The following is a 16,192-nucleotide window of genomic DNA, read 5'->3' as shown; positions in this document are numbered from 1 at the left end:
ATTCTGACTAGGCTCCTAATTCCTTCTTTCTACGTAAAAATTATGTGGTTTTTTCCCTCTATACAATAAGTATAGGTGAGTTTTGCTAAGAGGCCGGCCAGCATGTCTAAATGTACAAACATCAATATATGGCTTGTAAATACTGAGAAACGAAGGTGAGTGCCATATGTCACTGCCCTCTAGAAGGACACTGCCAAAAAGCAGAACGTGGGCTATGACTTTGGTACACTAGATTGTGGAGACTTACATCAGGGGGCTGTTTAAATTCCTAATGAAGAGAATAGCTCAAAATGGTGAAACTTACATATGTTTGATTTTAGTAGGACATGTAAAATATTTAACTAAGAGACTTGTAGTATATGACCAACTTCATAAAAATATATATAACCAATTTATAAAAGTTCTTTTTAATATTAAATAAAATTAATTCTGCTTTTAAATCTCAAACAGTCTCATAAGGTCCAACTTTTGATGTGATTTCTAGGGTGCTCCCTACTAAGACAGACTATAATTGCAGCCCCAACTCTCTCCTTCCCAGCACCTGAAGCAAGCAGCTCAATCTGCATGCCCTTTCCCCAAAGTACTGAAGTAACGATTAGTGGATACCTGTTCCATTTCACAGTCTCCTCCTAAGAACTAAAAGTACCGGGGCTAGAGAGGGCTCAGTGACGCTGTTCTAATTTTCCTTCAGACGAAATCACCGGAGGATCAGCAGTAAAAGGGGGAATTACTTGGAAACCATGATAGATGTAACGATTTACCAAGGAAGATAATATACAATTTTTACAAATCACAAGCCATTGTTTGGAAAGTCTGATTATAAAACCAGTCCAAGTAAAACAAGAGTTGATCCTTGTGCTGGTTAGTTCTTGTCAGCATAACACAAAGTTGAGGGGTCGGGCTACTCAAGCCCTTAGAAGCCTAGAAGATCATGAGTAAAACCCAGACATCAGACACTGAGCTGTTAACACTGTTGGAGTTTGTGTTTGCTTTGATCTGACTGTTACTATGCCCTAGGTTTTCTCTTTTACAGTAAGAAATAATATAACTCATTTTACATTTTATTGCAGCCCATAGTTGAGACTTTGGACTTTTAAAGTGTTGAAAAGTTTAAAGACTGTAAGACTTTGAAAGTTAAACTAAGCCGGGCACAGTGGTGCACACTTGTAATCCCAGCACTCAGGGAGGCAGAGGCAAGGGGATCACTGTGAGTTCAAGGCCAGCCTGGTCTACAAAGCGAGTCCAGGACAGCCAAGGCTACACAGAGAAACCCTGTCTCGAAAAACAAAAAACAAAAAAAGCAAAACAAACAAACAAAACCCCAATCTATGTTTTATATTGTGATATTAACAAGGGGCCTTGGAGATAACAAAACAGAAAAGGTTACAGTTTAATAAGTGTTTGTGTGAAGTTATCAAGGGGTCAGCTGTACTGGCTTTTGTCAACTTGACAGAAACTAGTGTCATTTGGGAAGAAGGACCTCAAATGAGGAACTGCCTCTATTGGCCTGTGGGCAGCTTTTAAATTAAAGATTGAAATTCCTGGTTGGAGTCTCTCTGGGCGACGGGCTGATAACCTCCCTGCCAAGCTGGCTTTCCTCAGTGTCACATCGCAGTAACAGAGAAGCAAACTTGGACAATCCTGTAAAGAGACTTATACATACCATGAATTTTAATAGCCTGCCTATCTTAGAAATGAGTGTTTTATATTGAAATTATATATACAAAAACCAAAGCCACTAAGTAAACGGCCTCACCATTTTACTCTCTATTATAGTGCATGGACACTGGTATACACAATAATAAAAATACTGAAATTATAAAACGGCCTTGGAAAGTTAAAACTATGAAGTACTTCAAAGTGTTAGCATTTTATGTATTATTTCTTTCCTATGAGATTTATTAACGGTCTTTAGGTTTTGCTGTCCTTCCTGCAGCCTCTTCTCCTGTTGAACTGTCCATTGTTTCGTCTCCCTTTAGGCCTTTCCTCCTTCGTCCCACTATGACTGCAGGTGTCACTCATACACCAACCTCTACACACATCCGACAGAGAGATGGCCAGCACGATGCCAAACCCCTTTCAGTTTCTGACAACTGCCAAGAAACTGTGGTAAAATACCTTCAGGTCCAGGGTCCTCTGAGACCTGGCTGCACCTGCCTTCCCACGCCTCCTCCTCCTCACCCACACTGCTGTGTGTTCACCACCGTGACGTGATAAACACATTTTAGCATAGAACCTTCATTCACACACCACTTCTTACAGATAAGAGCAAGAAAAAGGAATACCTGAGTATCTTTACTCCTTTTCATCTCAAATAAGAAATTTCAGGCCAGGTGTGGTGGCGCACACCTTTAACACCAGCACTTGGGAGGCAGAGGCAGGTGGATCTCTGTGAGTTCAAGACCAGTTTACTCTACAGAACAAGTCCAAGACAGTCAAGGCTACACAGAGAGACCCTGTCTCAAAAAACCAAAGGAGGAAAAAAAAGTCCTCACATATAAAACTAAAAACATGTATTTGAGAATTAAACGAAATTAAATTCTAACAGTGAAAGCCACCATGGTGACCTTGTGTGGATGCTGACTATCCTGTGCTTGCTTTCTGTCAGCCATTTTATTACTGAGTTGTGAGGGATGTTCAGTGTGCTGAGAAGGGCTCTCTGACGGTAAGGAGTGTAACAGTAGTTTTCTCTTAGAACAGATATTATCATCTGTTGACTGACAAGATCATCCTTAGTGTAACTGTGACGCCCAGTTGGTCACACTGCCGACGCCATAGGAAGGACAAATCTAAAACCAGAGTCCTGGATGGCCTATATTTTTAAGCAAATTCAGTAAAATCGTCATTTGTTACTTAGGTCTGCTTTTTAAAAGCGAGAAGTGTTGTCTTGATTCAAGAAATTTTAAATTACTTTCTCTCTGTATGCTAGAACTTGCCCCAGGAGGAATCAAGCTAGCACTGGAGAAATGCGCCCCAGAGCTGTTGCCCTTTCCTTGTTTGGTGACAAGTCTGGTTGGCTTGCCCATTATTCTAGTCCAGCAGTTTACATGCTCACTGCACGTGATGAGCAAATTACTCCTTTCCATGGGAAAAGCCACGCCCCCTTGCAAGCGGTGCGAGCCTAAGGAAAGGGCTATGCGGCCCACAGACCTTCGGCAATCATGTCTTCCATCTCTGTGTCCGACGAGTTATCCGCGTGCTTCGTGTTGTTCTGCAGCTCTGGCTGCACACACATGGAATTTACCACCTGACTGTCCAAGAGAGGCCTCTTTTTCACAGGTTGTTCTATCAGCAAAGATGAACGACTCACCTTTAAAAGGAAAAGAAAATGAAAAGAAATAATCTCTAAATAACTCAGAAATAAATGAGTTAAATTTTAAAATGACCCCTCTGGCTTCTGTGATACTTACTCAGTGATCAGATGCAATCATTAGGGGGTAACTCCTCAAGTCAAAGGTTGGCTACACACACACTATAGCTAGCCCGCAGCAGAACACACACTGCAGTGTCTGTCAGGGAGAGCGCACTGCTGCTTTAGGCAAGTGGCTTTTAAAAATAAGTCTTACATCTAGTGCTTCTTACATTTGTAATATTAAAGCAGAAGCGACTGATTCCCCAGCATCAAGGGAAAGCGACCGTCCTAACTCTCAGTGTCCTTGGGAGTGAGGGGAAGCGGTTGCTGTTTGAACTGATTTACTTTGCAGTTCTGGGAACTGATCCGCAGTCTTGCATCTGTGCCTTTAGAATGTTTTAAGATAGCTCCTCACTAGGCAGCTGCTGTCGCTTCAGCCTCCACCCAGTGCTGGCATCACAGTCCTGTGCAGTGTCCATGCCCACCTTAACTTTCACAGTACTATTCAGTTCAGTAACTCGCTCTAGTTCAAGGCTGTGTCCACAGGCATTTTGTGATTTGGGGTAAGGATGAGGAACAATCAAAGGTGTGTTCATCCTTGCACACGGATACTTTACCTAGCAGTTGAGCCTTCTCCACAGGTCACATTGGCCCCAGATTTTTTTCCAGTATAATTTATTCTGAGAGAAAATAGTGCTAAGTTGCCCAGACTGGCCTTAAACTTGAAATCCAACATCAACGGCCTAAGTAGTTAAGGTTACAGGCCTGTGCCCAGCAGGCCCAACTTAACATTTTTAAATTATCATCATCATCACCATCAGTAGTAGTAGCAGCAGCAATGCGGGCATGCGTGCGGTGCATGTGTGTGTGCCTGCGTATGCATGCATGTGTGTATGTGTGTGTGTGCCTGCGTGTATGCGTGTGTGTGTGTGTGTGTGTGTGTGTGCCTGCGTGTATGCATGTGTGTGTGTGTGTGTGTGTGTGTGTGTGTGTGTGATATGTGAAGGAGAAATCAGGTACCACAGCACACATGTGGACAGTGGAGAACACCCCGTAGACTTATGTATGCTCTTCCTACCTTTATGTGGGTTCCAGGGACCAAACTCAAGTTGCCAAGTTAGCATAGAAATGGCCTTTACCTGCTGTGCCATCTTGCTGGTGGCTTTTAAAAATACAGAAACACTAAATAGACTGGGCAAGAAAGAAAATAAATTCCCTTTGGCACGTAATAATCAAAACGCTAAACGTACAGAGTAAAGAAACAATATTAAAAGCTGCAAGAGAAAAAGGCCAAGTAACATCCGAAGGCACCTGTTAGACTCACACCTGACTTCTTACAGAGAATCTAAAGCCAGAGGGGCCTGGACAGATGTTCTAGACTCTAAAGAGAACACAGATGCCAGCACAGCCTTCTTTATACCTGTGATTGCAAAACTTTTTTTTTCTGGTTTTTTGAGACAGGGTTTCTCTGTGTAGCCTTGGCTGTCCTGGACTCACTTTGTTGACCAGGCTGTGGTTGCCAACTTTTTGTGAAAACAAAACTTTAAATCACAATTGATGAAAAAAATAAGACACTCTACGATAAAACCAAATTTAAGCACGATCTATTTACAAACCCAGCTCTACAGAAGGTGCTAGAAAAGGAATTCCAACCTTACGATGTTAAATCACCAAGAAAACACAAGGAATAAAGTATCCCAAACCAGCAAATCAAAAGAGAAACACACGCACGCGCACACACACACACACCCCACACACCATACACACACACACACACACACACACACACACACACAAAATAACAGCAATCAACAAACACTGCTTACTGATATCAATGGTCTCAAATCCCACAACAAAAAGACAGATGAACAAAATCAATTTGAAAATAGTATCCATCCTTCTGCTGCATCCATGAAGCATACCTTAACATCAACAACAGACACCGCCTCAGGGTAAAAGGATGGAAAAATATACAGTCCAAGCAAACGGACCTAAAATGTAAGCACCTTAATATACGACAAAATCAACTTCAAACCAAAACTAATCAGAATAGGAGAAGACACTACATACTCAAAAGAAAAATCCATCAAGAGGACATTGCAATTCTTAATATCTATGCATGAAGAATGAGGGCAACTAAGTTTATAAAAGAACCCCTACTACAGTATAAATCAAATACTGACCATCACTCATGGAGAGTAGGAGACCTCACACAGCACCCTCACCCATGGACAGCTCATCCAAACAAAAGGTAAACAAGAGAACCGTTGGAGCTGACTGACATCATACACCTAAGAGACCTAACAGATACTTATAGAACATTCCACCCAAACACAAAAGACCAGACATTCTTCTCAGCACCCGTAAAACTGGGCACACACTCAAACACAAAGTAAGTCTCAACAGATATAAGGAAACTGAAGTAACTGCCTGCACCCTACCTGAGCACCACACACTAGAGCCGGACATCAACAAAGAGTCAACAGGAAGCTCACAAACTCATGGAGACGCCACAATGCGCTACTGTATGGAAAGGTCCAAGACAGAAATTAAGAAATTAAAGACTTTCTAGAATTGAATGAAAATGAATACACAACATATTCAAATTATGGGACACAATGAAGCTGATTCTAAGAGGAAAGTTTCATAACAAAAAATATCTACATTTAAAAAAATGGAGTGATCTCATAATAGTTACCACTTAAGAGCATTATCTGAAAGCTCTAGAAAAAAGGGAGTCACACCCAAAAGGAATAGACAGCAAGAAATAATGAAACTCTAGGCTAAAATCAGTAAGACAGAAATAAACAAACAAAAAATATGAAGAATGAATGTAACAAAGAGGTTATTCTTTGAGAAAATTAGTAAGATTGATAAGCCCTTATCCAAGTTAACTAAAATGCAGAAGCAGAAGTTCCAGTTGAACAATGTTCGAGATGAAAAGGGGGACATAACACACACCAAGAGAGCCGAGAACCATACGGAATACTTTAAAAACCTGGACTCAAGCAAACTGGAAAATCTTCATGGATAATTTTCTGAATACATACCACTTACCAAAGTTAAATCAGGGTGAGATAGGCAATTTAGGCAGACCTATAACCTCCAGTGAAACAGGCGCAGTAATTAAAACTCCACCAATCAATACAAGCCCAGAGCCAGATGGTCACAGCACAGAATTCTACCAGACTTTCAAAGAAGGGTTACTGTCAATACTCATTAAGTCATTCCACACACAGAATGGGAATACTGCCCAACTCACTTTATGATATTACAGCTACCCTAATACCAAAATCATAGAAAAATGCCCAATAAAGAAAGAACTACAGACCAATTTCTCTTATAAACATAGATGCAAAGATTATCAATAAAGTAATTGCCAACAGAATCCAAGAACATATCAAAAAGATCATCCACCATGATCAAGTAGGCTTCATCCCAGAGCTGCAGGGATGATTCAACATACAGAAATCAGTAAGTGTAAGCCACCATACAAACAAAAACACAAAAGCCATATGACCATCTCATTAGATTCAGAAAAGGCCTTTGACAAAATCTGACACCCCTTCATGATAAAAGTCTTGGAGGGATTGGGGATCTCTCCGTACCTAAACATAATAAAAGCAATATACAGCAGGCCTACAGTCGACATCAACTTAAATGAAGAGAAGCTAAAAACAATTCTACTAAAATAAAAAAACATGACAAGGTAGGACAACCTCTTTTAATACTACGCAATATAACTGAAGCCTTGCAGTCTTCGCTGCAGCCATAAGACAACTGAAGGCTATCAAAGGGATGTGAACCGGACAAGAAGTGTCTTCATTTGTAGAGGATACAACAGTATATATAAGTGACCCTAAAAATTCCACCAGAGCAATGTAGCCAGATACAAAATTAAATTAAAAAAAAAAGTCAGTAGCCATCCTACATACAAATGACAAAAGAGCTGAGAAAAAAAAAAAAATCAGGGAAACAACATCCTTCACAATAGCCACAAATAATATAAAGTATCTCAGTGTAACTCTAACCAGGCAAGTGAAAGGACCTGTACGACAAAAACTTCAGGCTTTTGAAGAAATAAATTGAAGAAGATATTAGAAGATGGAAAGATCTCCCATGCTCATGGATCAGTAGGATTAACATAATAAAAATGGCCATTTAATCAAAAGCAATCTACAGACTCAATGCAATTCTCATCAAAATTCCAACACAATTCATTACAGACTATAAAAGAAAAGTATTCAACTTCATATAGAAAAACAAAAACAAAAACAAACCAAGATAGCTAAGACAACCCTGTGCATCCAGAAGTATCACCACCCCTGATTTCAAGTTCTCCTACAGAGCTATAGTAATAAAAACTGCATGGTATGCCATAGAAACAGACTAGTTGATCAATGGAATCAAACTGAAGACCTAGATGTAAATCCACACACCCATGGATATCTGGTTTTTGATAAAGAAGCCAAAATTATACAATGGGAAAAAGACAGCATCTCCAGCAAATGGTGCTGGTCTAACTGGATGTCAGCAGACAGACCCACACTCATCGCCCTGCACAAAACTCAAGTCCAAGTGGTCTATCAAAGACCTCAGCATAAAGCCAGATAAACTGAACCTGATAGAAGAGAAAGTAGAGAATATTCTCGAACACATTGGCACAGGAGACAACTTCCTGAGCACAACACGATTAGCAAAGGCCACCATTAAAAGGACAACATGGCAGCCTACAGAACAGGAAAATATTTTCAGCAACTTCACATCTGACAAAGGGCTGATCTCCAAAATATAGAAAGAACTCAAGAAACTAGACATCAACAAAACAAATAATCCAACTTAGAAATGGGATACAAAGCTGGGCGTGGTGGCACACACCTTTAATCCCAACACTAAGGGAGGCAGGGGCAGATGGATCTCTGTGAATTCGAGGCCAGCCTGGTCTACAAAGTGAGTCTCAGACAGCCAAGGCTGTTACACAGAGAAACCCTGTCTTAAAAAACAAAAACAAACAAACAAAAATGTTTAAAAAAAAAAAAAAAGGCTGGAGAGATGGCTCAGAGGTTAAGAGCAGCAGCTGCTCTTCCAATTCCCAGTAATGACATGATGGCTCACAACCATCTCTGAAATGGGGTCCTCGTCTGCAGTGCAGCTGAACTGAGTAGGGGAACAGGAGGAATCAGGTAAGGATAAGATGGAGGGAAAGAGTCCTGGGAGAGACAACTGGTATTGGGGGACATTTCAGGGGTGAGGTAGAAACCCAGTACAATGGAAACTCCCAGAAATCTACCAGGGTGACCCTAGCTACGACCTCTACCAATGGGAGCTATGGAGCCTAAACCTCACATATCCTTAACCAGGCAAGACTTCCAGTGAAGGGACTGGGACACCAACCCAGCCTCAAAGATGTGCTGCGGTAAATAAAGGTGGCACCGACATTGAGGGAGTGGCCAACCACAGACCAGGCCAGCTTGAGACTCATGCTATGAAAGGGAGCCCACTCCTGACACTGCCTGGAGGGCCAGGAACCAGAAGCTGGATAGCCCAGGCACCTCGGATAGAACCAAACACGACTGAGAAAAAAAAAAGTCAATAAAATGATTCCTAATGATATTTTGCTATATTTGTAGACAGGAGCCTAGCATGCTTCATCCAACAACTGATGGAAACAAATGCAGAGACTCACAGCCAAACATTAGGTGGGAGCTCCAGAAATCCTGTGGAAGAGGAGGAGAAAGAACTGTAGGAGCCAGAGGGGACAAGGACACCAAACAAAAATCCACAGAATCGACCAACCTGGGCCCATAAGGGCTCACGGAGACTAAACTGGCAATCAGGGAGCATGCACTGGAATGACCTATGTCCTCCACATATGTAGCTGTGTAGCTTGGTCTTCCTGTGGGACTCCTAACAGTGGGAGCAGGGGCTGTCTCTGACTCTTTTGACTGTTTCTAGGACCCTTTTCCTCCTACTAGTTTGCCTAGTCCAACTTTAATACAAGGCAAGGTGCCTAGGCTTTCTTTCGTTCTTTCTTTCTTTCTTTCTTTCTTTCTTTCTTTCTTTCTTTCTTTCTTTCTTTCTTTCTAAGACAGTGTTTCTGTGTGTAGCCTTGGCTGTCCTGGAACTCACTTTGTAGACCAGGCTGGCCTCAACCTAACAATGATCTGCCTGCCTTTGCCTCTCGAGTGCTGGGATTAAAGGCGTGTGCCACAGCACCCAGCTGAGCTGTCTAGTCTTATTGCAACTTGGTATGCCATGTTTGGTTGATATCCCTTTCTGAAGGGAAGTGGGGGAGAGGTGGATGGGGGGTTAGGGGAAAGGCCTGGGGGGAGAAAACTATGATCAGGATGTAATATATATACGAGAAAAGTAAACAAACAAGTAAATAGAAGAAAAGGTGAAGTTGTTATTGTCACTACAATGGTGATAATCAGTAATAGTTATGGCTAGTAAATGCCAGGTACCACAAAGAAAAGAATAACACGAGAGTATTTAATCCTCATACACCCAAAAAGCATCTCCATCAGGCAGATAAGCAAAAGTAAGATAAGAAATGGCTAGTAAAAAATGTCTCAGGCCAGGCAGTGGGATGCACAGCTTTAATCTCAGCACTTGAGAGGCAGAGACAGATGGATCTCTATAAATTCAAGGCCAGCCTGGTCTATAAAGTGAGTTCCAGGACAGCCAAGGCCACACAGAAACCCTGTCTTGAAAAACCAAAGAAAAACAAACAAACAAAAAGGTTTCAGAACTTATATAGGAAAATACATAAAAGATTAGACAGTTAAAACTCTACGTAAAAAAAAAAGAATAGACTTCTTTTTTTTTTTAAAGACAAGGTTTCTCTGTATAGCCTTGGCTGTCCTGGACTCAATTTGTAGACCAGGCTGGCCTCAAACTCACAGTGATCTGCCTGCCTCTGCCTCACGAGTGCTGGGATTACAGGCATGCACCACCACGCCCCGCTACCAATGGACATTCTTAAAAAGACTGTTATGTAGCTAAAAATAATTCTAAAGATATAAATAACCTTCTACTTACAGGGAATGGCTCCAGTCCTTCCTGAATCACGAAACCTTCTATAACGTGGGTCAGGATCTGTGGTTTCACAATAGCCTGTGGCGGCTTGTTCTCAAGGCTGGGGGTGCTGCTGGCCAGAGACGCGGCACTGCCCCTTGTGGAGGCAGCAGGCACTAGGAGCGGTGGTGGGGGCACAGACACGTGCGCGGGGTCTGAAGGAGACTTGATCACTGAAGCACTGACTGAAGCCACAGCAGGCAGCTCCACTTGCTCTGCAAGAAACGGGATTTCATCTTTAGCTATCTGCCCTGCAGAGATGAAGGGCACTCAGGGATGAACACAGGAGAATTTCTCATCATGCTTGCTGTCTCATCTAATCTGTACAGGATCCCCGTTCTACAGACATTCACTGACATGTGCAAAATTACCATCTAAACAGTTTTTATTGTCCCCACAGAACATGAAAATGCCCTAAATATCATCTCAAGAGTAATTACAAAAATAGTCAGCTGAGTTTTTATCTGCTTTTAAGCTACAGAGATAATAAATATCTCACATTCCTATCTTTCTATTCCTCATGACACAGATGGACTTAGGAAATTCACTTAAGAAATTCAAAAGGACCCAGAAACCAACAAAGAAGTAGGATTCCTATGGCTTGGATAGTTACATACAAAGCAGGAAGAGCTTCTGGACTCTCTCACAAGGCTTTTGCTTTCTCTCAGCTTCTGTGTTGCTGTGTGCTGACAGGAAATGCTGCAGCACCTGGCACTGAGGATGTCTGATGGATGGAGGTTCCCACCCACCAGCAGCACCAGCCCTTGACTGTTGGTGCTACAGGAGAAAGTGAAGCAGCTAACATCTCGGCATATTAACGAGAATAGATTTCTACAGAAAACAGAAGGCATGTGTGCAAGGACATTCACTGAGAACTCAGGTGTCTGTGTCACATTCAATGCTTTCATGTTGTATCTCATTTAATCTACAAGTAGCCTATGGGAGGTCAATGCTATCACCTCTGTCACATAGATTAGGAAACCAACACACAGGTGGACTAACTTCCTTGTCTTAATGGCACACCACAAGTAGGCACTGAAACTGGGGCACTACTGTCCCAGACAGTGATGCTAGAGCACACCTGAACTCTTCTCCACCAACAGTGGTCAAAGGACTGACACAGCTGGGCGGTAGTGGTGCACACTTTTAATCCCAGAAGTCAGAGTAGAGACCAGCCTGGTCCATCTACAGAACAAGTTCCAAGACAGTCAGGGATACACAGAGAAACCCTATCTCAAACAAAAGAAAGCAAATAAACTAACAAAAAGACTGATACCACCAGTTAATGATGCTAAAAATATAGCCCTAGGGGAGAAAATAAGAATAGACTTCCTAAAGAACAAAAACCTCAGCTGAGAAAACAGTATAGTAGGGACTGGGTTATAGGTCAGTGGAAAATGCATGAGTAGCAAGCACAAGGTGCTGCACCACAGAATACATATTCAAATTTAAAATAAAGAAATGAAAACAAAAAGCTCACGCTTAACAAGACCAATGTAATTAATGTCCTGTTGCTTTCACCAACACTCTTATAGCCATAATAAAGTAACCTATCTTTACAAAGACAAAACACTGAAACACATGTTTAATGCCATATAATTGGCCAGTCCTGGTGGTGCGCGTCTTTAATCCTAGCACCTAAGAAGCAGAGGGCAAAACTCTGAGAGTTGCAGGACAGGGAAGGTTACAGAATGAGACTGTGTCTCAAAAACAAACCAACCCCTATGCACAAATAAACCCAAAACTACATAAATGTTATTAAACTAAGAAAGGAGTGGGCATACATAGAGAGGGGAGCTGGGCATGGTGGCACACACCTGTGATCCCAGCATCTGGGAGGCAAAGACAGACAGATTGCTGTGAGTTCAAGGCCAGCCTGGTCTACAAAGTAAGTCCAGGACAGCCAAGGCTACAGAGAAACCCTGTCTCGAAAAACCAATAGAGATGGGGGAGTCGGGGGTTGTAGGGAGGGGCAAGAAAAGAAATACAGCCATGAAACTGTAACTTGCTAATGTCTGTGAATATATGCACAACTGTTTACATATATTATCAAGCAGGAACACTACACCCATGTCAAATCATCACATATGATGAGACAAAAGACAAAAACAAAAACTATGAGGAATAGCTAAGTCTTTTTAAATTTATTTATGCCAGCAGATCATATTATAGATGGTCATGAACCATCATGTGGTTTCTGGAAATTGAACTCAGGTCCTCTGGAACTCAAGCCAGTGTTCTTAAACACTGAGCCAACTTACCAGCCCTAAAAGTCATTTTTCTATAGAAAAAAAGAAATCTACGAATATCTAAAATAAAATTCTAAATAGTCCTTAAAGATTTAAAGACATTTTCTTGCTCAATAAATACAAAACTGCATGCTATAGGTTAAGTGGACATTCCAGAATTCCTGTGCTGGAAACTTAGTGCTCAATCCAAGTGTTGAGAAGCAGAGCTTTATGGACACATTTCCATCATGCAGGTACTGTGGAGGATGCTCCCACTCCCATTGGTGTAATGCTCATGCCGTGTCATAGCTCAGCAGGAAGGTGTAGCCAGATGCAGCACCTTCATCTTATAATTCTCACACTCTAGAAACACAAGCCAAATGTGCCTCTCTTCAGTATAAATTCCTAAGTCCATGGTCTCGTTCTTCGTTGAGATGGTGCTTGTTCCATAACCTAGGATGATGTCACATTCTAGATAAACTTCCTCAGTCTCCTGAGCGATGGTGCTACAGACTATTCCACCACAGCCAGCCCAAGACCACAAAATGGTATAAGACATTGGATTAAGTATATTTTTTCCGGGCTGGAGAAACGGCTCAGAGGTTAAGAGCACTGTCTGTTCTTCCAAAGGTCCTGAGTTCGATTCCCAACAACCACATGGTAGTTCACAACAATCTATAATGAGATCTAGCCTCTTCTGGCTTGTAAGCACATATGCAGTCAAAATGCTGTATACATAATAAATAAATATAAATATTTTATAAAAAAGTATATTTTCCAGAAAATATTGCTCAGTGTTTATCTGGATTAATCTATACATCATGTGTATAATAAAGTCCTTGAGTTGTGTTAAAATAGATCTGTAAGTTACTGACTTTTTAAGAACCTAATGTCTATTATTTGACAATTTACAAAAAACTATTAAAGCCAGGCATGGTGGCATACAACTTTAATCTCAGCACTCAGGGAGGCAGAGGCAGGCGGGTCACTCTGAGTTCAAGGCGAACCTGGTCTACAAAATGAGTCCAGGATAGCCAAGGCTACACAGAGAAACCCTGTCTCGAAAAACCAAAAAAAAAAAAAAGAGAGAGAGAAAGAAAAGAAAAACAAAACCAAAATAAGATATTAAAAACAAAAGCATGAACAACACTGGCATTTTACAACTACTGTACTGTCCTCTGGGCAGCTCTATGACTTTGAAATATGTTACTGAATTGTTTACAGGTTCACACTGTGCTGTGAGCTTGTCCTACCTTTTTTACATGGAAACCTTTAAAGATTTTTACAGATTTTTTTTTTTTTTACAGATTTATAAAAGCTGAATCATGGATGGAAGCAAGTCTATTTTCTTAGGATTTATTTTTATTTCTTTTTACGTGGATGTGGGTGTATGCCGAGTGTGTCCAGTGACTGTGGAAGCCAGAAGACGGCATCAGACCTGGAAACTGGAGTTCCAAGCTACTATGTCAACTCTGAGGCACAAACTCAGATCCTCCGCAGGAGCAGCAAGGGCTTTTAACCACGGAGCATCTCTCCAGCCCCCATCAAGTCTACTTTTACAAGTTAGTTAGCTTCCTTATTTGACAAGTTACTATAAATATCTCTTTTACTTCCACATACCACAGAAGAACGAAGTAAAGTGTCTACACTGTAGCTGGTAACATCCAGAAAGACAGGCTAGGCTGGTCAGGGTCACAGACAACACACGAGAGAGAGCCATAAAGGCAAACCTGCGTGCCAACATTTCAGAGCCGTTCACACTTGGGTTAGCAGTAAAAGCCGATTTGTAATTACAGCAGAATCACAATCAAGTTTATTATTCAAACAAGCTGATATTTTTACTTTTGAGTCAAAACTTTAGGACACATGCAGCAACACAATACTTTCAGAGTAAAGGAACTGCTCACACTGGCTGGAAATGTAGGTCAGCAGTGGAGCATACTAGCATGCCTAAGCACTACCAAATACATAAATAAATAAGTAAATAAATAAATAAAAAGCAAAAATACCCAGGCATAGTGGCATACACCTTAAACCTAGCACTCTGAAGGCAAGAGGTAAGTGCATTTCTGTGACTTCAAGGCCAGCCTTATGTCTATATCAAGTCTCAGGCCAGCCAACATTACATAAAGAATCTCTGTTTTAAAAGAAAAAAGAACAAGAAAAGAAAGGAAACAATAGAAAGATTTTAAAACAAATACAAAAAAAAAAATATTTGAGACTGTTGGTGGTCTCACGTGTAGCCCAAGCTGGCTTCAAACAACTCTGGTTAGCCTCGGGCTCATGAGCCTCCTACCTCAGCAAGGTTATATGTGTGCACAGCATCCCTGGCACTGTCGTCAGGACTTTGGAAAATGTATCACTAGATAGCCTAATGATCTGGCGTTCTCTGGGTAAGACGGGCTGGCCTGGAACTCAGAGAGGCCTGCCCTGTCTCCTGACTGATGGTATTAGAGGCGTGCACCACCATGCCCAGCACATTTTCTATTTTCAAGAGAGAAAAGAGAAGAAAGCTGGTTTCCCTCTTCTCTGCTTCCTGGATTTCCCTTTAGCAAATAAGCTTCAGAAATGGAGGGAAACAGAAGCAGGCTGAAAAGGGAAAAGGCAGGCAGGTGCTGCGCAGCAGCCGGCCCTCCTCAGGGCCCCTGCAGCTGGCCTCCACGCTTGTTCTTAACTAAGGGCCAGTCATCAAAAAACAACCGTGGCCACTAAGCTTGTCCCCTAAGCTTGGGCCAACACTGGTAATTCTCTAGGTCAAAACCTAAGAACCAGGCATACTAAAGAAACCGGGAAAGCACTTATTTGGCATCCTCAACAAGTATGAGGAACACCCAGTACAACTTCAGAGTGGTTCTTTTTTTTTTTTCCTTTATTAATTTATTCTTGTTACATCTCAATGGTTATCCCATCCCTTGTATCCTCCCATTCTTCCCTCCATCCCATTTTCCCCTTATTCCCCTCCCCTATGACTGTTCCTGAGGGGGATTACCTGTATATGCTCATAGGGTCTCAAGTCTCTTCTTGGTAACCTGCTGTCCTTCCTCTGAGTGCCACCAGGTCTCCCCCTCCAGGGGACATGGTCAAAGTTGAGGCACCAGAGTATGTGAGAAAGTAATATCCCACTCTCCACTCTACTGTGGAGAATGTTCTGTCCATTGGCTAGATCTGGATAGGGGTTTATAAGGTTTACCACCTGTATTGTCCTTGGCTGGTGCCTTAGTTTGAGCAGGAACCCTGGGCCCAAATCTGCCTATCATAATGTTCTACTTGTAGGTTTCTAGGACCCTCTGGATCCTTCTACTTTGCCTTTCTCCCATGCTTCTCTCATCTAGAGTCCCAATAGGATGTCCTCCCCTCTGTCTCAGTTTCCTGGTAAGTGAAGGCTTTCGTGGGACATGCCCCTTGGGCTAATATGCAGATATAAGTGAGTACATACCATTTGAGTCTTTCTGCTTCTGGGTTAACTCACTCATAATGATCATTTCTAGCTCAATCCATTTATCCACAAATTTCGGGAATTCCTTGTTTTTAATAG

General features: G+C 41.8%; 1 protein-coding gene across 8 annotated transcripts in view; it reads right to left on the bottom strand.

Annotated features, from left to right (window-relative positions):
• The window catches only part of PHC3 (polyhomeotic homolog 3), a 73,698-nt gene that overhangs the window by 15,322 nt on the left and 42,184 nt on the right, over positions 1-16,192 (bottom strand). For all 8 annotated transcript variants that reach the window (XM_084769362.1, XM_084769364.1, XM_084769369.1 and 5 more), the window contains 2 exons: positions 10,394-10,644; positions 3,151-3,310 (listed from right to left, as the gene is read on the bottom strand). In XM_084769362.1, the coding sequence (XP_084625488.1) occupies positions 3,151-3,310; positions 10,394-10,644 (411 nt within the window). The remainder of the gene's footprint in view (positions 1-3,150; positions 3,311-10,393; positions 10,645-16,192) is intronic.

The sequence above is a fragment of the Acomys minous genome, assembly GCF_964271855.1.
Source record: "Acomys minous genome assembly, chromosome: 19".
Classification (NCBI taxonomy): Eukaryota; Metazoa; Chordata; class Mammalia; order Rodentia; family Muridae; genus Acomys; species Acomys minous.
The sequence above is the reverse complement of the archived record's forward strand: the minus strand, read 5'-3'. Positions and strand labels throughout refer to the sequence as shown.